The sequence below is a fragment of the Sphaeramia orbicularis genome, chromosome 7, assembly GCF_902148855.1.
Source record: "Sphaeramia orbicularis chromosome 7, fSphaOr1.1, whole genome shotgun sequence".
Lineage (NCBI taxonomy): Eukaryota > Metazoa > Chordata > Actinopteri > Kurtiformes > Apogonidae > Sphaeramia > Sphaeramia orbicularis.
The window spans coordinates 20,781,766-20,803,964 of NC_043963.1; the positions used below are offsets into that span (position 1 = coordinate 20,781,766).

Below are 22,199 nucleotides of genomic sequence, written 5' to 3' on the forward strand. Positions count from 1 at the left end.
CAATACCAGATCTTTACACGCAAGAATCGATTCACAAATCAAATTATTGATACTTTTGAGGTAATCTTTATCAGGAACACAGTGGAAAGTAGCTAAACTATTGGAATGTTGTCCAAATGATACACGATTGGTGGGAACTACTTCTTCTTCCGCCTGGGTAAGTGTGTAGTGCGGCACACTTCCCAGTCAGTCAACTCTGACTCAGTCTGTTCTGAGCAAAAAACGGAACAGACTAAAGGGGACAGAGTCAATATGCTATTGTTCCTACACAAAAACTTGTGAATTAGGAAAAGTGTCAATGTTTGATGCTTTTGTTGATGTGTTACATGTTCAGTATTTTTATGTTTCATGTGAAAATGTTTATGTAACATGAATTAATATGCAAGTTTTCATTTTTATAACAGTTCTTACTAATTAAACAATAATTACTCTCATGTCTTGTATTTTTTATGAAGTTATGATTTGAAATATACATTTTTTTTTTTTTTTTTTTTAGAAATTTCGGACATTAAGTGCATGTACAAAGCATCAGTATCAGATCGGATCGGTATCATCGATACCAGCCTAAATTTTACTTTATTGGATCAAAAGGAAATCTGTGGTATTGAATGTCACTAATACCCAGTGCCATAGTTACACAGGTGTAGCAACAGTAACTAAGGGGGCGGGGGCTTAGCAAAGGGTCAGTTACATGTTATAAACAAAATGCATTTTTATATTACTGCACATGTGCTGAGTGACATACCAACAACATGGAGGTATGTGTTTGTAAGGATGGAGCCGTGTTTGTTGGTGGCCTCACACTGATACACAGCAGTGTCACCAAATTCCACGTCCATCAGTCTCAACACACCACCTGACACACTCCGACGAGGCTCGTCATCCACTTCGGCAGAGCGGGGGGAGGTGAGGAGGGTGATGGATGAGGGTAAGAAAGAACAAGAAGAGAAGGACAAAAGGTTACAAAAGAGAACTATGGGACAGAAAATTCCTTCATGAGAACATCCTGGTGATATTTGTCAAAACTTAGAAGCCCCTTTACACGCAGAAGACAAAGAGGTGTTTGTCCTCAGAGCAGCTGTACACGTCGTGACCTCGTCTGTGCTCTTTTTTTCTGACAGTCTTTCCACAGTTCATTACTGTTTTGGTTGCAGTGGTATTTTCACTGTGGAGCTCAATGAAGTGATTTGGTGTCTCCTCTTTAGCTTTCTGTCTTCAACAAAGCACACTTAAGTCAGCATGAGGATCTTGGCCGCTCCATCTAGGACAATGTAGCCTGGCAAATTCATCTAAGCTTAAGAGGCTTTCTGTTATAGTGAATGCTTCGAGCCAGGAAATTATTGCTTCTCTTTCTCTCTTCCCTGAACTCTATTTGCAGTCATTAAGCTTCATAATCTAATGACACGCTTAAATTAAAGGTGAACCAAAAGATAAGCTCCAGTAAAAGCATGGGATAATTTTAGGAGAAAATGCAGACATTAGAAAGAGACGGAGGGTCCAGCACTAATGATAATCTCAAAGGTATAATATGTTTTATGCAATGAAGTAATACATCTTACACATATGGCATACATATAGGTTCTTATACGGTTGACATGATGACGTCATATCGAAAGGGGGAACTGAAGTATTATTTCATTACTGTTCTTTATTATTCATTATTCTTTATTATTGTCAATTGCAGTTTTATTTTACTATTGCTTATTGATGCTTTATGTCCAAATATGTTTAGTTAAACAGGTCAGTTAGTAATCTCTCAAAAGCAGAAAACATTTGTGACCATGGGAGGGGTGACTTTTACTCTATCAGTTTGAACTGGAACACAAAGGACAACACCCTCACAGTTTTAATAGAACATTTCAGTTGAGTACACGTGAGCTGGTGGTTGGTGCCATGTTAGTTAGGTGAGGTCCAATTAGAACACGGAGTCAGATGACGTTGTGAAAGTCCAACCTACTGTGATGGAGCATAGCTGCTCAGAAGATAAATGTGACCAAAAACTGGACATTGGGGTCCAGTTCCATCATCACCATGATAGAACTGGACCCTCTGCAGAGACCTTGCTTTACATGTGATCAAAAAATAAAACCTTCTGAACTAAGAGAGAAGTTGTCAGTCCTCTGATTCTGATCTCAAAGCTTCCAATTTGAAAGATGTTAACATACGTTATGTTTCTGTAATAAAATATGGTTTAACCCAGGGGTGTCAAACTCATTTTAGTTCAGGGGCCATATTCAGCTAAATTTGATGTGAAGTGGGCCGGACCAGAAAAATAATAACATAATAACCTATAAATAATGACAACTCCCAATTTTTGTCCATGTTTAAGTGTAAAAAAACCCATTAAATTATGAAATACTTACTTTTATAAACTATCCAAAAAAGAAAAAAAACAAAAAAACTGAAAAAACTAAAATTTAAATTTAAAAACGTAAGAAAATTTAGTGCAATTTTAACGTTCTGCCTCTACTTCTCATTTGTCCATGTGCATTATGGATCAGATCTGCAAAGACACTAAACACTGAGGAACAGGCAGAAAAATTGTTAAACTTGTGCTTAATTTTCTTTAGACATTTCAGGTTCTTCATATTTGTTCAGGTTATTCACATTTTATTGTTACAGGATAGTTTGTAAATGTAAATATTTTCATAATTTAATGTTATTTTTTGCACGAAAACAAAGGAAAAAAACTTAAGTTGTTTATTCTAGATTTTTTTTTAGATTTAGAAGATTTTTTTTACTTAATTGAAGATTTTTTTTGGCTTAATTCAAGATTTTTTGCTAAATATGATATATATATATTTTTTGCTTAATTCAAGATTTTTTTTACTTAATTGAAGATCTTTTTTTGGCTAATTGAAGATTTTTTTTTGTTTACTTAATTTAAGATTTTTTGTTTTTTTTTTTTACTTAATTCAAGATTTTTTCCTTAATTCAAGCTAAATTTTTTTTGCTTAATTCAATTCAAGACTGTAGAATTTTTGCACTTGGCAAAAACATCCCAGGGGCCGAACTGGACCCTTTGGCGGGCCGCATGTTTGACATCCCTGGTTTAACCCTTAAAGACAAAAACTAATTCAACTGAATACATTCAACTTTTCCCCATTGATTTATCACCATCTATATCATAATACTGGAAGGTCTCAGAAGGTCTGTGTGTGTGTGTGTGTGTGTGTGTCTGCACGGTTCTGAGAAATTTAGACATTTTTAATCAGCCAATTTGCTACCTACAGTTGAGGATAGTCCCATCTCCACATTAAATATCTCAGCAAGTTGATAGGACCAATACTTTGGGAGATATTAGTAATTTTGGAATACAATAGCCTTACAATCATGTTGCTATGCCCATGACGGTTGACAGGAAGCACAGTACCACACTGCATGATGGGAAATGAAGTCAAAAACAGGAACAATGCCAAGATATTGGTATTAATATGATCCATGGTTCCCCATGGGTTGTTTATTTTAATGCGATCCTCTGTATTTTCTATTTTTCTTATATTTCATACACTGATCATGTAGATGTTCCTTGCAGGTCAGAGTAAATTCAAGAGTTATTATATCAGTGCAAAGAAAATTGAAGAATCGACTGAACATAAAAACAAGCGTCTAAAACCACTGTCATTTGTTAAACTACATCGGCTTTATTGGTGAATCAGTGATGTAGAAGATGGCAGCATTTCAGTGTCCACTACAGATCTGCTGAATGTCCAAATGTGTCATATCTGATACTGCTGAAAACCTGAGAAGCTGCATTTTATCTGAATTTTTAAAATATATTGATAGGATTAACAGTTCAGAAGTTCTTAAATATTTTCCTAGATCAGTTTATGCTTTTGGTTGCTGGTGGTTGTTTTGGTCTTTAAGGGTTAAAATCAGAGAAATATGTTCCGTGAAAGCTCAGTTTAGTTAAAAACATTACCATCCTCTATAATTTTAATTCATGCAAACTGTACAACAGTATACCCGGTTATTTAGACCTCTTGTAGAAGTTGAGTATTTTCTTTCTAATCATTAAAATACATTTTTTTCTGCTGTACTTTTGTGTCTGAAGATCTACCTATTTTTTTTTGTAAGCATTTCATAATCTCGTCACAGCCTATTAAATAGCATCATATCCTTTTTATTTACATCACCACTTAATATTACCTGCAGGCATTTATAATGAAATAACTAGGGCTGTCAAAATTAATGCATTAAGGTGGATTAATCTTTCATCATGATTAATCTAATAAAAAGTTTTAATGCAATTAACCCATCTGCAGCACAGAATGGCTCTGAATGCAAATGGGAAGTTGATCCGGTAGCGACAGGCAGCAGAACCAACCCATAAAGATGGAAGACAAACAGCACCATGACCCTCTGGATGGAAATTTGAGTACAAAAAAACAAAACAAAACACAAGACAGAACAGTCAACCAAAATAAAGTATTATACACACTCTGCAGGAATGAGTTTTCTTTTCAACGAAGCACTTCGACCTTAAAATACCACATTAATGTCAAGCATATGTTAGTCAGGAATTCTGCTAGCATTTCAGCTAACGTATTAGCCAGCTTGTGAAAAACATGTTAAGTGCATATATATTCCCTTCTTTCTTGGGTCTGTTTGCTCATGCAAATTGAAATGTGATTAATATAGATTAAAAATGAATTAGCCTATATTTAATCATGATTAATCGAAATTCATCCATAGCAACCTTGTGATTAATCTGATTAAAAATTTTAATCGCTTGACAGCACTAGAAATAAAATGAAATAAACTGAATATACATCATCAGATCCAATGTGATATGTGATTTCTGTCTGAGTCATATATGATTGATGGTGGTGAAAACAACAACTCCCATGATCCCATGCTTCCTCAGTATCATCTACTACATCATTTTATGTTAGTGACTGACAGGTGTCTAGTGGCAGTTATTACTCTACACCAGGGGGGGTCAAACTCATTTTAGTTCAGGGGCCACATTAAGCCCAAACTGATCTCAAGTGGGCCAGACCAGTAAAACAGTAGCATAATAACCTGTAAATAATGACAACTCCAAATTTTTCTTTTTGTTTTACTGCAATCAAGATTAAATTATGAAAATATGTACATTTACAAACTATCCAAACAAAATGATGTGAATAACTTGAAAAAACTAAATTTCTTGAGAAAAATAAGTGCAATTTAAACAATATTACACCTCATAATTTCACTTTCAAAAGTTCAGGTTTTTCACATTTTATCGTTAAGGATAGTTTGTAAATGTTAATATTTTCATAACTTAATGTAAGTTTTTACACTAAAACTAAGAGAAAAATGTGGAGTTCATTATTTATAGGTGCAATGTAATATTATGTTTTTCACATTAAACTAAGAACATTTGGAGTCATTATTTATAGGTTATTATGCCATTATGTTAGTTGAGATCACATTGTTCTGTATGTGGAACCTCAACTAAAATGAGTTTGACATCCTTGATTGTCTTAAGTGTAATTTTTGCATTTCACAAATTCATCCCAGGGGCCAGATTGAACCCCTTGGCGGGCCGGATTTGGCCCCCGGGCCGCATGTTTGACGCCTGTGCTCTACACTGTGCCTTTAAATGATCTACAAAATGTACTTTCAGCACAATCTTTGCTGCTGCCTGGATTTATTAAGAGCAGCATTTTCTGCAACTCAAACTGAATCATCATAAATTTACATTTTCCATCATTGGTGCCATACGGTTTGCATGTTAACAAAACACAGAAAGGTTCAAAACTGCTACAGTACCTGTGATGGGCTGACCATTCATGCTCCAGGTGACAGTCGGGGTGGGGATGCCTTCAGCCTGGCAGTCGAGTCGCACCGTTTCTCCCGGAGAATACAGCAGGTTCTGGGGCTCCTTCACCCAATAGGGCGACGCTACACAAGAAAAATTAATTAAAGCACAGGTTTGGACACATAACTATTACTCTCATTGTTTATTGCTGAAGCTACAGTCGATACAAAACATATAAGCGTGTTTTTCTTGTTGTTGCTTGCGTCATATTCATCCTGTTGTATCATTAACAACATTTTTGACTTTTATAAAAAATCAGATTTCTTCACAAATGATTGAAAGTCACTCTTTGAACTGATGGGATTTTTACAGTCATATTACATTACACTTTTGGCCATATCACCCACACCTTCTTTCTACACTGTTCTGAACATAATGTGCAATATTACCTCTTCTTTTTTTTCTTTTTTTATCTTCATATTACTTTCAGTTATTATTATAAACATCACGTGCGGCAATACAATATATCTATTCAATATCATAATTTCCACATATAATTTTGCTTATATTCTATTTTAGCTTACTTAACTTATATTGTATTTATTCAAATGGTTACCTATTATAGTAGGTCACATTTTCTGTTTTTATTTTTCTGTTTTGTTAATTTTTGCTTGTGAATTTGCTGGAGTATTAATAATATTCTGTCTCCTCTTGTCTTCTCGTATTAATGCTTACACTAGAGTTGAATTATAAATTTTACTTCATATTACTTTCAATTACTATAAAACATCATGTGCAGCAGAACAATATATCAATTCAATATCATGATCATATCATAATTTCCACTGATAATTCTGCTTAGATTCTATTTTAGCTTATTTAACTTATTTTGTATTTATTGTATGCTACACTAAGTCTCAATTTCTGTTTTTTACTGCTTTAACTGTTAATTTTAGTCTGTGAATTTGCTTTAGCATTAACAATATACAGGCTTATCTTATGTCTTTTTTTGTCACTTAAATTTTTATTAAGTTTTATGAATAGCAATTATAACAATACAAAAAAAATAATATAAATGAGAACAAATAAGAATAATGTGCCTGGGTGTCTTGTCTTGTCTTATCTTATCTGATTAATGTTTACACTGGAGATGAATTATAAATTACACAAATAGATAAGACCAAACTTCCTTGGAGTTTTTCTTTTGAGTTTTTTCAACTTCCTACAATACTGTATTAAATCTGAATGACTACTGTTGGAACTGTACTCATAGCATGCCTAGTTTTTATTTGGCATCCAACAGAGACTGATTATCTTCTACTTTATGGTGATTTCCATAATGTGCGAGATATGGAAGCGCTGTGAGATCAGTCCTCAAACCCAGCTCTTCTGAAACTCCAACCTACCTTCCACAGACACACTGAAGGAGTGTGAGGTGGACCCGTGGCTGTTGAAGGCTCGACACTCATATTCTCCGTCGTCATTCTGGGTGATGCTATCGAAGTACAACCAGCGCCCATGGTTATCCACTTGCCCACTGGTTTCGTCAAGTTTACCATCCTTCTTCTTCCATTCCACTTTTGGAGTCGGCCTGAAATCAAAGAAGTATAAATGAAAAGAAGAGAAACTAAAAAAAAAAAAGATGTGACTCAAACAGAATTGATTACAGATGGAAGGAGGATGGATCGATTGAAAGAGATATGGAGGAAATTAGAGCTGAATGGACACAGATGATCTTGCTAATGATGTAATATCCTATTTGATCATTAAGATGAAATTATAATGACATAGCATTTATCGTCATGCTGACAGAAAAGGGAAGGAATATAATTAAAGTGACCGCAAAATAGCAGTGAAAGAGAAGAGATAAAATGAAGAACTAGTATGAAACCTGTGTGAGCAGATGTTTGTGTAAGGGATTGAGTGTCTGCATTACACTCCAAGGAGGAATATCACAAATAGACAAAAATACACACTGAGATATAAACTACACCGTAGATACAGTATCGCACTGTTTTTGGAAATGAACAAGAAATCAAACCCCAAACTAAGTCACGACACCAAAACACCAACATGTTTTTTTTTTGCTTTACCATCAAATCCTTTTCTTCCTGAAATACATCATTTTGAATCATTTTACTTGTGCCATTAATAATTAAATCTCACTGAACCTCTGAAACTCTTGTTTTTTTTAGACATCTGAGGTTAGTAGGAACTAAAAAACTGATGACCTCAGGGACTGTATAGCATTAAATCATGAGCACAAAACTGTCAATTTGTTCAACATTTTGTAGTTTAATATGTTGCTTGTTCGATACTCCACACTATTATATCTTTTCAGTCTGCAGGATCAGACCTGGGGACCTTTTGGCTTTGGTTGAGTAGAGTTTGCAAACACAGAACACATACAGTGCACACAAGATTTCCTAGAACATCCTTCCTTTCTGCAACACAATGGACTTTTCAGTGTATTTTCTATATATTCAAGATCATTGATGTACTGAAACACATACTGCCAACTGATCCTCACCTGGCATGTAGGTATTGTCAGATGATGACACATTTACATGTCAAATTCAGTATTATGCTTTTTACCATAAAGCATAAACAGTGTCTACTAATTTAGACAGCAGATTTAAAAGGAACATACAGTATAAAATGCAGGATTCCTTCTCTTCACCATTTAAATTGAAGTTAAATAAAGTTGATCATGCTTATTATCATTTATTTCAGTACTATGTAATATATAATTGTTGCTGATATGTGTTAAAAGTGTATTTGTAAGGGTAGAGACTGCGATCTGGTAGGATCGGCGATTCTACCAGTAGAGACTCCGATCGTAGTCTCTACCAGTAGAAACTCCGATCAGAGTCTCTACTGGTAGAAACTCCGATCCTGCCAGTAGAAGGGTTAGGGTTAGGGTTAGGGTTAGGGTTCGGATTGGAGTTTGTCTACCAGTAGAGACTCTGATCGGAGTTTCTACTGGTAGAGACTACGATCGGAGTCTCTACTGGTAGAATCGCCGATCCTACCAGATCACAGTCTCTACCCTGACATATTCATGTCAAATGATAAAAATGTTTGAGATTTAGAATGAATAAAACTGCATTGGTTAAGCCTCAAATAAGTAGTGAATCTCACACACACACACACCGCACACACACACACACACACACGTACACACACACACACACACACACACACACACACACACACGAGCAGATACTCACAGGCCTTTGGGGATACATTCAAGGGTCACACTGTCCCCCTTCAGGGCCATCACAGAGGAATGCAAGCCAGTGGGATGGAAGAGGTGGGGTTTTTTACCATGTAGCACATCGTTACCTGATGACAGACAGTATTAAGTGCATTAACATACTGTATGTCATTGACTTATTCATTACAAAAATGTTCAGATAAAAGTAGTTCTGTAATTATGCTGCTTTGGCCGTGGATGTTTATGTTTTTGTGTTTTCATTGTGTTTCGTCCACTCACTGGGCATGACAGTGAGTGTGACAGCAGACTCAGGAAGGACAGTCCTGGCAGCTGCATACTGGGCGTTGCAGATGTAGTCATCTCTACTATCAGTCTTCAGAAGATTAGCAAAGTACAAGTTGCCATCCAGGCCGACGATCACTCTTTCACTCTGCCTGATGTGAACCATCTCTGAGATGAACAAGACAGACAGGAAAAGGGGCTTTCAAGAAGAATCTCAGATAGAAGAACAGGATGAATATTTATTGCATTTTTGGTGCAAAGATTGTTTTAGTTTCCTGAGCATGCACCACTCAAAGAAAAATTAAGGCATCTTGTTTTAGTGCACTGCAGTAGAAATTACTTAAAGTATAAGCAGAACTGACAGACGTCAGCATTAGCATTAGTTCATCTGTTTGAGGCAGCCAGAGAGAGAAAAAAGAGAACAAGGGAAGGAAAAATGAGAAATGTAAAGAGCATCCAAACATCAGCTGAAAGTGCTGCATTTATTAGTCTGAGTGAAAGTGGTCTGCAATGCAGTGCACTGATGCAAATCCTTCCAACAGAGCTCTGAGCTGGAACGACAGATGCACACAAGTCTTCATTCATTAGTGGTTTACAGAAACAGACATGCAAAGAGACAGAAAGCAGAGTCTGTCTGTCACACAGAACAGGACTGCGCATAAAACAGACAGAAAACTGAAAAAACACAGCAAACAGCCAAAGTGAGAGACAGACTCACTCTTGTCCATCCAGTGGATGAGAGGAGGGGTGGAGCTTTCTGGAGGGTTACAGGACAGGATGATGCTTTCCCCTTCGTACGCTCTTTTATGTACTTTTTGTTGTTTCAGAAGAACTGGTTGGGCTGAAAAATCCAAAGCAACAGTTTATTAATTAAGAAATCACATGACAGGAAACCTCTCTATGTTTGACATGAGTTACTTCTATTAAGACTTACATAATTATCCATTGTTATCTCTGTTTTGTATTTACAGCTTTCAGTCTTTTTCAGGAAACAAGAAATGATGCAGTAAGATGCTGCAGGGAGCCTGCAGTGAGTCAGTGCTGATTTCATGCCATACCGTTTTTGTTTTTTTTTTTTCCCGCAGAGGTTGTTACTGCTGAGCTTGGTTTGCAGTTTTTTACATTTTGCTTTCAGAACATATACAGGAGCTTCCTAAACTCTGTACCATATTTATTGCTTTAAAAGAACAAGTGTAGTGGAGTTCTGAGAAGCAGGTCACAGGATTTGAAAAATAATTAGTCAGTATTGTATTTATTTTGGTCATTCATATAGTTCTACTTTTAATCTCACTGTTCTTCCAAGGCTCCACTCTGTGACTCATGCTCAAAGTACAAACACTGTTATTGTTGTATTGTCCAAGATTTTATTTTCACAAATTTACAAAGAGAAGATGTAACATAAAAAGCGTGTGGTCAAAGACATATTTTCCAGCTAAGATAAAGGAAGTGGCTGATTCCACTGCTTTCTTCCAACACAGGTGATGATTATTGCTTCTATTCAAACTTAATCCTGAATAAATTGAATAAATAAATAACAGAATTATTTCCCAAAACAAATGAAAAACAAAATACTGGAAAAGTAATCATTATCTAAAGATTTTTAAGGAAGCAAAACTATACATAAAAACTCTAACAGTGTCCTTTTTCTAATTTGCTTGACTCAAATTATTGCTATTCTATATGTTGTTGCTCATAAATTATTACAATAATCTATAGGAAAGAGTTTGGAGACTCACATTTACATTCAAACACATTTAATGACTAAGTGTATTGTATGACTTCCTCTATTTATGTTGTTATGGGCCTTTTCAATATGTTTCCACCAGTTGTATCTTATTACCCCACCCACTGAAGGGGAAGCAAAGGGTATTGTTTTTGGTTCAGTTTGTTTGTTTGTTTGTTTGTTTGTTAACACGCTAGCAGCAAAAATATTGGTTGAATTCATACCAAATTGGGTTTATAGATTGCCAGTGACCCAGAAGAGATGTGATTACTTTTTGGGAAAAGTAGGTCAAAGTTAAAATTTTTTATGAATTTTTAAAATCTTTTTTCTTCTCCCATTTACTTATAATAGGCAAAATTTCACGTCTATAAAAATATCAATTTTGTTTCAATTTACTTCAAACTTGGCACATATATAGAGGCAATTGATATGCTGACATCAGTACACGTATAGACATGATGACATCAGCTAGATCCATGCCAAAATAAACTACCATTTGTGCAAGGGGTGGGGTTTGTTGTGCTGGGCACCACTTGTTATATAATGTATTCTGCTGAACAGAGTATAATATTTACAGAATGTCCTCAAACGTGAGGTTAGGAGGATCGTGTTTGTCACTGATTTCCTGCTCTACACGCTGTGTGTTTGCAGCCTCACTGTTTATCAGGTGAAACACTCCCAGCACCCCCCCCTCTGTACCCGATGGACCGAGTGACATCACAGCTCTGTCTCCAGGAAATGGTTGCTATGGTAACACAAGATGAGAGAGCAGAACAGGTGGCCCCAGTCAACCTCCCTGAGTCACTGAAGTGTGAGTGTGGATATATGTGTGTGTGTGTGTGTGGGGGGGGGGGGCAGAGACAGATACGGAGAAGTGAGCTGTACACACTTCCTAACATTCAACCATACGGAAATCTATGAATCAGCTGGTATGAGCATCCAGTGGGTTTACAGGACTGTATCATGTGTCAGAACATACTCACAGGGTGATCAGGTGTCCCACTTTATGATGCACCACACAGCATTTTTATCCTATGTCACACCTTTCATAAATATTTAACTATATACATCTAAAAAATACCTGTGTACAGTTAGATGACACCTTCAGCTAGAAGGCTCATGTTATGTGTTTGGGTTTTTATCTGGATGTTTTTTACGCATAGTCAGATGGTATGGTATGGTATGGGCCAGAGAATGATATTTCATTTTATCAGGGTGCACTAAATAGCTTAGTCCAAGTCCAAGAGACACATTGATTTAATTCGTTTTATAAAATGATTAATCTCTGTGTGGTTGGTCGTGCAGATGCTGGAGCCTATCCTACTAACACTGGAGGAAGGCGGGGTACACCCTGGACATGTCACTGCCTTATTCCAGAGCTGACTCATACAGACTAATGACCATTTTCACCTTCACTGTAAGCCTGGACTTTGTATTTACTAAAATGCATTAATTACAATGTACTTAAATGATTTAAGTTTTATTACATTACTATAAAATGTTAAGTATATTCTACTAATTTGTAGACATAGTCGAAAGTATGAAAAAATTTAAGTTGAATGGATTTAAATCACTAAGTTTTAGTCATGACCACACCTTTTTATCTCCACATTGCATTGTGGGTATTGGGTATGTTGTTGAAAATGTGTTATTTTTATGTGCAGGGGTTCAGCAGGGTTGTGGTGTTAGTGTTAATTTTGACTTAATGTATGTATGGCAATATTTATTGGCCTTTTTGTGTTTATTTTTGTATTTTTGTAGAGCTGCACCATGAGTGAGAGCCATAGGCTGAACAATCGCTTTCCTGTTCATCTACAATTGGTTTTATTCAGAGCAAGTCTTCATGCCCTGCCAAATCAATAGCACTTCCTGTTCTAGCAAATTACACTGAGTTAATTTCCTGCTTAACCTCGATCCACTCTGCAATGTATGAAGTTGAATAAACATAAAAAAGAAATTTATGTTGCAAAAGGTTTTTAATTAACTCAGAATTGAGTACAATAAACTAATGATATTAAGTCTATGATCATACAAAGCAATTGACATTGCGGTAAATTTTAAGTTAAATTACCTTGGCATTTAGTGTGTTGTACTTAAAATAGCAATTCCATTCAAATCAAGCATTTAAGTTTAATACACTCAAGTTTTCATTACTCATTACTTAAATTTTTTTTAAGGCAACCGGTTTACACAAATTTTTTAAGTAAACTCAACTTATCCGGTCTTACAGTGTATAAGTGAACCTATTAATGTCTTTGGATGTTGGGAGGAAGTCAGAATATACAGAGAACCCACACAGACACGGGGAGAAAAAGGGCAAACTCCACACAGAAAGGTCCCCGATGGCTGCTGGGATCCAATCCTGTGAGGCAACAGTACTAACCAAGAATCACCTTACTTTTACTCGTTCACTACCATCTAAAAAAGTTTTGATGGAATCATATAATCTCCAATACCAGGACAGATAATTGAATACCAGGCGGTCAAGGTGAAATACCACAGAAGTGAACTGAACCCAAACACCCTTAAATGTAAATCTAAACAAATGTGAATCAGAGTCATGACTTCTAGTTTTAGAAATGTAAGTTTAATTAGCTCAAAGACAAAAATGCTACCCTACAAGAACATTTAATTATGTTTTCTGGGGCTCAACTGTGTTTTTTCTGGGCTCCAGATAGTTTTTGCCCTTTAGACCTGTTTGATGTAATGTTGTGTAATATTTCACAGTATTACATCAAACTGAGCAAGATCTAATGTCTAATAAAACTTATTAAATCGAACTTACTATTATTATTATTATTTTCCTATATCTGTTGTTTAATAACAAGATGAAGTGTTGATTCTTATTGTCTGCCATCAAATGAGTATTTGTTCCTCTTTGTGCCATTCGCCCGTACAGAGCTGGTTCAAAGGGCATTTGTCTACTCTGCTCCTTGAACATGGAATATGTTGCTAAAATAGCAGAAACTGACTGAATTGATCTCCTTGAATACTTTTAAATCCAACTTCAAAGCGCTAGAGAATAACTCAATGACTTGAACTTGTTTTTCATAGTTTGACTTGTCCTGTAAATTATTGTATGTTGTTATAACTGTATGTTGTAATTGTGTGTTATATTTCATGCTGCCTCTTGGCCAGGACTCCCTTGGAAAAGAGGTTTTTAATCTATATGGGATCTTTCTTTCCTGTTTAAATAAAGGTTAAATTTAAAAAAAAACCTAAAAATTCTACAAGAGGAAGAGAAAACGACAAATTGCATGAAGCAGATCTCAGGAGCCAAAATGTACTGTGCAATCAGTATTTTTAATTAACGATACTGCATGTTACTGAAATAATTTGATCACATATTTAATGCATGATCAGACTGAATAGATCCGGTGCTCATACACATACGCTTTGTCCCATATTTGGTTTATTGAGATCTGGGTCGTATCCATACTAGTACAGTATTATGCTGATGTTACCTGTACATGTTTAAGTATATACTGTATGACTGTCTGTGTGTGTTTATGCATGTGACTCACACTCCACGATGACCTGTATGACTCGTGTCATGGCGGTCCCTAGGGTGTTGGAGGCGTAGCAGCGGTAGAAGCCTTGGTAATAGCTGAGGGTCTCATTCTGATCAGCTTGCAGCGTCCCAGAGCCCTGCGTCTCCGTCCCAAATGCCTCTCCATCCTTCACCCAGCGGAAACTAAGCAGCAAAATATCAGCAACCATTAGCAATCTGAGCACATATTAGCACGTGTTAATATTATAATACAGCTGCCTTCCCCATTTCATTTCATTTGTTAAGATCCCCATTAGCAACTGATGATTCAGTTGCTATTCTTGCTGGGGTCTCCTCTACATTACATTACAATTTTAAATTTTTACATTAATCTTACACCATTCACGCCCACACACACACAAACAGGACATATACAACAGCCCAATGCAATTAAAACAAATAAACAAACAAAATAAGTACTATACATTCGTACTCCCTCACCAAATAATAGCTGTCTGATACAAATGAGACAAACAAAATAAATGCTATACATTTGTACTCCTACACCAAACAATAGCTGATACAAATCATGAAACATCTTTCAATATTAGCAATACTCATTCCATTTCATGCCTGTTGTGTAAACAAAAAAAGTTTTAATTTCTTTTGAAAACATTTTCTATTATATTCTGACGACAAAAACCCCGGCAATCCATTCCATGCAACCATGGCCCGATAAAAAACAGTTCTCTGTAACTAATTTGTTCTGCCTAAACTTAAGAGTCAGGACCAAAAATGGGTAGTAGAACCTTATTTATTGATTTTTATTAAAAATTTTTATCTGGTTGCTCTTTGTTTGTTATTTTGTGCATGCATTTCTAGTTTATTGAGTATATTCTTCATTTTTGTTCAGGCTCATGATTATTTCCTTCATTTTAGGCTCATTGTGTTGATTCCATGTTTATTTTATTTAATCAAAAGGAAAAATTTAAATAAATAGAAATGAGCAAAATAAGCTCAAACTTCATTGTAACAGATTGTGTCTTGACATAAAAATGCTATGATAAAAAAGTAAAATACAAATTTTATGGCAGTTCATGTTTATTTTTTAAGATAGGACAGGACAAGATCATGCTTTGTATAGTAATATTAAAAGTAAGGATTAAAGTAAGAAATAAAAAAGTGTATAAAAATATATATACAAAAATCTACAAAAAAAAACATATATAAAGTAGCAGTCAGTAGAGAGGAGAGAGAGAATAAATAAACAGCAAATATTTATGTAAAAGAGCAAAGTACAGATTAGTGCTCCGTGTCTTGTACCATGCTGTGGGTAAAGTACACTCTAATAATTGCACAATTTAAGAAAATATTCCACAAGCAAAGAAAAAGTCGAAGTTTTACTCCCAGTGAGATGCTACATTTTTCATTTTGGTTCTTGAGCTAAAATAGCATTGGAATCACCAGCTTCATATAAGTCTAATTATGTTATTTTATTTGCAATATTTGGCAGGAACAAACATTAAAATCTACAATAAGTCATATTCTTAGAGCACTGCACTGAAAACTACATTCAGTATTTTTTCATCATCACAGTGATGAAGTCCTTTGTTACTCTGTAGTTATTCATCAGAACATGTGGGAGGTATACACACTGTTGTCCATAAAGTTGGAATAATTTTGTTTTCAGACACATTTGTCTTGATACACATCAGTAATCACTTTTGACCAGGTATAATTTATCTATGAAGAATAAATCACATTGCCACAATAATTTCATGAAAAAAGTAAAAATGTATTATTCCAACTTTATGGACAATAATGTATTCTGAAGCCTTATTTTTCATGTATTCATATATTCTGTCTCCATCACATTGATCTTTGGGAGTGTATCACTTGGCTGGTTGTGGAGAAATTCCTTTTTTGGTTAAATTAAATATAACTTATTATGCTTTTATAAAATACGGCTCTTTGAATATGACAGAAGTACAGTGAGGATGGAAATGAACCAGGGGAGGGAGACCGGAGTGAGAGGGATGGAAAGGAAAAAGAGAAATGGAAAGGCAGAGAGATGATTTTGTTATTGCTGTGATTTCATTAAAAGAACATTTATCGCCATGCCAACAGAAAGGCCAGAGGCAGGAAATGCACAGACAGACACATGGATACGTCTTGCTTTTCTATTATGCCTCCTCATTCTGTAAACACACAGGCATGCTGGGTAAATGGCACATACTGTAGGTTTAACTATACGTACGTTGGTGCTGGGTTACCGGTGGCCTCACAGGGCAGATAGATGTCCTCTGGAGAAAAGGCTGTGTATGATTCCGGCGTCTCTGTCAGCACCGGAGGCTGCGATACTGAACACACACACACACACACACAATGTAATGAAATACTCCTAAATGTACAAGTGAAAGCACAGTAGTTACTGCTGAGTACAGGCAAGCAAATACAGGATTACAAATACTCTCAGCTTTACTCTGTTGTTAAGAAGATACCAGACTCAACATTTATTGATCTACAGACACCTGAATCTCTCTAACACGGCCATTAAAGTGACAAAAGAGGTCGATTTGTGTATCAGTATTGAGCGCTGGAGTCGTAAACTGGAGCCTGTTTGGAGTTTTCTCTATATTTTCAAAGTTGATGGTTTATTTATCAAGTTGCCCGATGTCTATGTTGTCCAATGAGGGGTAGAAATAAGGATTCGAGTGTCTGAAGTTGTCTTTTGGTTGGTTTATTTCAACTCACAGCAAGAGGAACTCTGTCACATATAACACACAGTACTGTAGTGAGGAGTGTCAACTTCTATAGCTGTGAACATAAGTTACATACGATGAGATAAACAGGCTGTTTATCCACCAGCGCAGGATGTAGATAGGCAGTTTCTTTAACTTGTATGTAGATTAAAGGTTATTATCTAGTACATCTGGGTGCTGCTAAGCTCTTCCTTTTGGAGATTAGACCAGTGTGCAATGGTCACATTGTAGAAACATGCAGAATTTAGGGTTAGATTTGTGATAAGTGCTGAATATTTTAGGTATACTCATATACTGGTACACTCCTGATCAAAATTTTAAGACCGGTTGAAAAATGAATTTACATTTTGCACTGTTGGATCTTAAGAAGGTTCTAAGCAGAGTTTCAAAATGCAAAAAGAAGAAATGGGAGTGAGATTAAAAAAAAAAAAAAACTGAGTTAGCTATTTATTGAAAACAATTAAACTGAAATAGAAAAGCAGAGACCATCATCAGGGATTCGCACCATGTGTTATCTAAGAAGTTTACTTTAATGCCTTCGGGCCGGCGTTACCATGCACCTCAGACGAAAACCAACAGATCTTCAAAATCTTTTGTTCCTTCAGCGATCACACTTTTAAACTCTGACAGCAGTCATTTTAGTCATTTTATTTAAGATTTTTTAATGTTAGCAGAACCTACAGGATCTTTCAGTCTTTTAGCCTGCATTGGTATTTATTGATTATTTATTGTTGATTATTTAAAGCATTTATTGTAGTTGCCTTCCTATGATCTCGTATTTGTAAACTGACTTATGTTTGTCATACTACACTTTGAATGTTGACTGATGTCTGTGGTAAGCTGCAAATGAATTATCCATATGGGATAAAAAAAGTTTTCTGAATCTGAATCTGAATAGGCTGTTCATCAGCTGATCAAAAGTTTAAGACCACAGTCGTTAAAAGCCCAAATCTATGTAAAAACGTGGATTCAGTGTTATTTTCTGTCAGAGTCATGACCTCTTTTAACGTGGTCAGATTGTTGAGCTGCATAAGCAAGGTTTCTCACGCCATCAGCCACTGGTCTTAAAAGTTTGATCAGGAGTGTATATGATTGGTTCTAGTTTTGCTCACATGATGCACTCAATAATTCATATCAGCTTCTTCATTACTAGATTGCTCTCTGATTGCAGAGAAACTTGCTCCACTATCATAAAAAACATCCTAAAATAGGTGCTAACCACATCCTCTTCTGATTGCACGTCTGTGGGTTTTATTTAAATGAATAATGTTTGGCTTTGAGAGAGTGCTAATTAGCGATGGGAAATAATGTCTTATGCTTTGGTCACTGCAGTGAAGCAGCACTATAGCTGGAAAAAAAAACCTAAATCATTAATCCTCCTCATCCCTCAGATCTAATCAGCCGCCAGCGACCAAAAGCATCGACTGATCAAAAATGTTCAATAACTTATGAACCACTGATCCTATCAATACATTGAAATAATTAAAGTAAAATGCAGTTTATCTGGCTTTCAGATGCATCAGATGTGTCTTTTTTGGATGTTCAGAGATTCTTCTGAGAACAAGGAAATGCTGTCATTTTCTGCAACATTAATTCACCAGTAAAACCCATGTAGTTTAACAAATGGCAGTGGTTTTAATGGTATATTTTGTTGAAAGTTGGTATTTCTTTAGATTTCTCAGTCTTGATTTAATAACCTTTGAATTTATATGGAGCTTTTATGATTAGTAAATTAAATATAGGAAAACAAATGCAAAATACAAAGGATGATATTAAAACCAATGGAGATAAATCACTCAGGAAAGGTTAAATGTAGAGGAATTCATCTGAAAATCACCACAAAAATAATTTGACGTCTTAAAGGTTAAATGCTCAATGCATGCCAAAATGTTACATAACTGACCATTTCCTCCGTAGATTTATTTTTAATAGGAACACTTATTTTGTATAGTCCACCTACAGAGAGTTTACAGAACATTTGTAAAACTTTAACAACTTATTAGCTGAGATTCAACAAATTGTAAGTAAATGGATTATCGTCTATACTCTAACTTGTGAACATTGTGTGTTCTTGAATAAAAAATCATGTTTTTTGTGTGTTTTAATTTACTTCCATTTGACAATTTTTAGATACAAAAACGTGCTGTATGTGAGTGAACATAAAAAACAACTATATACAATTATTATATATATACTCTCTGTGGGCAAACAACACAAAAAAAAAGAAGAATCTTTAATATTTTCAGTATATAAGGGACAGGCAACACACACTGACCCACTGCATTTAACCCATCATAAGCTGAGTAGTGGGCTGCCATGTCAAGGTGCTTGGAGAGCAAATGTGAGGTTAAGTGCTTTGCTCAAGGGCATATCAGCCAACAATTTCTGTGCTGGGATGTGAAATCAAACCACCGACCCTTCAGTCACAAGCTGCTAATCCAATCCTCTAAGCCACGGGCTAGAAAGTATTTGACTGGCCCAAAATACAAAGTATGTAACTGCGTCATGTACTTGTGTGTGTCAGCTTTGTCAGAGAAATGACTTGTAGTGAGTCTGAATGTAACACACTCCTCTTCAAAATCATCCATCTGACACATGACATCAAGAAAGGTGCTGGTGAATCAATATTTATCTGTCGCTTCCTGCTCTGTGTGACTGAAGAGCGGAGGAATGGATGATAGAAATCTGACAGTCAGCAATACAGAAGGACCAATAGGGCGTAAAGGACTGACGGCTGCAGCATGGAGATGACAGGTTGGTGGGAATAAAGTGGCACTGAAGTACATCGTGGAAAGCCACTACAAACATGTTCACACTTGAAGCTGTAAGAGAAACCACTTACTGTTATGCACTTTATCTGTTTGTCCGCACGAAAGCAGGAGAAAGAGACCAGAGAGAAAACAGTTTAATATGATGCAACACAGATACGAAATGATGAAGTCGGTGGCCTGTTTAAAAGATGCTCAAGCTGTGGGATGTTGACTTGATTATAAATGATGTTGGTATTTTGAAGAGTCATCTAAAGGATTTGCCTTCCTCCCTGTTTTCTGGCTCAGACATGCTGGCGTCGCATATCAATTTACATCCTTTCTCTCTCACTTCTATCCTCCCTTCTCTCCATCTTTATCCTCTCTTAACCTTCTCCGTCCTTCTTCATCCCTCTCTATCTCCTCACGTCGCCCTGTCTCTCATTTCTCCATCTTTTCCATCCCTCTGTTTTCTACTCTCACGAATCTTCCTCTCCGTGCCACACCCAGAGGAGAAGGACATTAACTGAAGGTCATACTGAATCTGATTCCTCCTCTCATCCCTTCTTTCTCTCCTCTGGGACGGCTAAGCTTGCTGACCTGTGACCTTAACCTCTGTGGCTGGAGGTCAGTTTAACCTGATTGCAAGGACATGTGAAAGTGTATTTATGTGTTTGCTTTACTAAATGTGTTTACTTTCACCACATGTTTATCTCTTGGCATATGCCCTTTGCTTTCCACTGCTTGTGTTCTGTCTTTGTAGTTCAGTTGTTCACTTCTTGTAACAGCTCCATGCTTTGGAAATGTTTTAGTTTAAAGATCATCTTCAATATACTTTCAAAAATTGGTAGCACTTTAACCCATAAAGACCCAAACATCCATCACTGAACAAAATTGTTCTTCGTGATCTTAACTGTTTAATACCTGTTGATCCACTAATCCTTTCAATATATGTAAATAATTGGCGTAAAATACAGTTGTCATATTTTCATGGTCATCAGATATGACCCATTTGGACATTCAGAGGCTACATAGTGAACATGGAAACACCGTCATCTTCTGCAACATTGATTCATCAGTAAAACCCATAGAGCTGGATCAATGACAGTGGATGAAAACACTGAGTTTATGTTCACTTTTTCTTCAGTTTTCTCTATTTCTGATTTAATAACCCTCAACTTTAATCTGAGCTTTTATGAACATTTACACGATCATTAAATTAAATATAGGAAAATACATGATTTACACTGAAAAAAATGCAAAACACAGAGGATAATGTTATAACAAATGGTGATAAATCACTTTAGAAAGGTGAAATATAAAGAAAAATTCATTCAGGAACTGCCACAGAGGTAGAGCTGGGTCTTTATGGGTTAAATAAAAGTCATATTCACCATAACACGTTGCTTATTTGTATTCACACTAGTAGCATATTAGCTCTTTATTTCATTTCATTCATTTATATCACTAATTACTGCTTTATTACGGATGACATAATCTGCATCTACTAGACCATTAAATGTTCTCTCTCAATAACCTCTAAAATATTGCTAATTGCTTGTGAGGAAGAAAGATGTGCTTGAATTACTATGTTAATGTCACTACAGCAGTAGTTTTTATTCCTTCAAGGTTCAGGGCATTTGCATGTTCATGTGCTTCTGTGAAGTTTGCATTCATCTTTTTTGTTGACATTAGCTAATTGTTAAAAAGTTAAGAACATGTCGTCTGTTTCTTGATACCTATGTTTTTTAAGTAGGGGACATGGCTTTGATTTTCTACAAAACTTCTTTCAAAAAAAAAATAAAAAAAATGCATTCTTCAAATCTGCTCCTCTATAGCAGCAACATGAAAATCTAACTAATGTTAACTTAAAAATGGAATTGATTAACGTCAACAAACAACAGATGCAACACTGGGTTCAATTCAAACTTCATATTGGCAAACGCAAGTGAAATATTATATAACAAAACACTGAGAGGACATAATAATTGCAGCCTGTTCTCATGTAACAAAACACAAAACTATAAGTAGTGTAATGTCCAAATATATCGGTGAATTGAATCTTTGTAACTCCTCAATTTGTGTTTTTTTCCATCGTATGACGGCATAGATGGTGGAACAGTGACATCTACACCTGCAGTTTACAGGAGATTGGTCACCAGGTTGGTTTTCTGGGACCTGAAGTGACCGTATTTGGGCAAAATGGGTGGAGCTACAGAAATACAAGGG

General features: G+C 35.8%; 1 protein-coding gene across 4 annotated transcripts in view; it reads right to left on the reverse strand.

Annotated features, from left to right (window-relative positions):
- The window catches only part of LOC115422839 (neural cell adhesion molecule L1.1-like), a 58,837-nt gene that overhangs the window by 19,380 nt on the left and 17,258 nt on the right, over window positions 1–22,199 (reverse strand). For 2 of the 4 annotated variants that reach the window (XM_030139419.1, XM_030139416.1), the window contains exons 3-11: window positions 20,066–20,080; window positions 16,719–16,821; window positions 14,496–14,665; window positions 9,967–10,089; window positions 9,246–9,416; window positions 8,980–9,094; window positions 7,156–7,340; window positions 5,762–5,892; window positions 746–890 (exon numbers count right to left, since the gene is read on the reverse strand). In XM_030139419.1, the coding sequence (XP_029995279.1) occupies window positions 746–890; window positions 5,762–5,892; window positions 7,156–7,340; window positions 8,980–9,094; window positions 9,246–9,416; window positions 9,967–10,089; window positions 14,496–14,665; window positions 16,719–16,821; window positions 20,066–20,080 (1,158 nt within the window). Of the gene's footprint in view, window positions 1–745; window positions 891–4,359; window positions 4,363–5,760; window positions 5,893–7,155; window positions 7,341–8,979; window positions 9,095–9,245; window positions 9,417–9,966; window positions 10,090–14,495; window positions 14,666–16,718; window positions 16,822–20,065; window positions 20,081–22,199 lie in introns of all 4 variants that reach the window. The other 2 variants (XM_030139417.1, XM_030139420.1) reach the window with 2 other exon arrangements.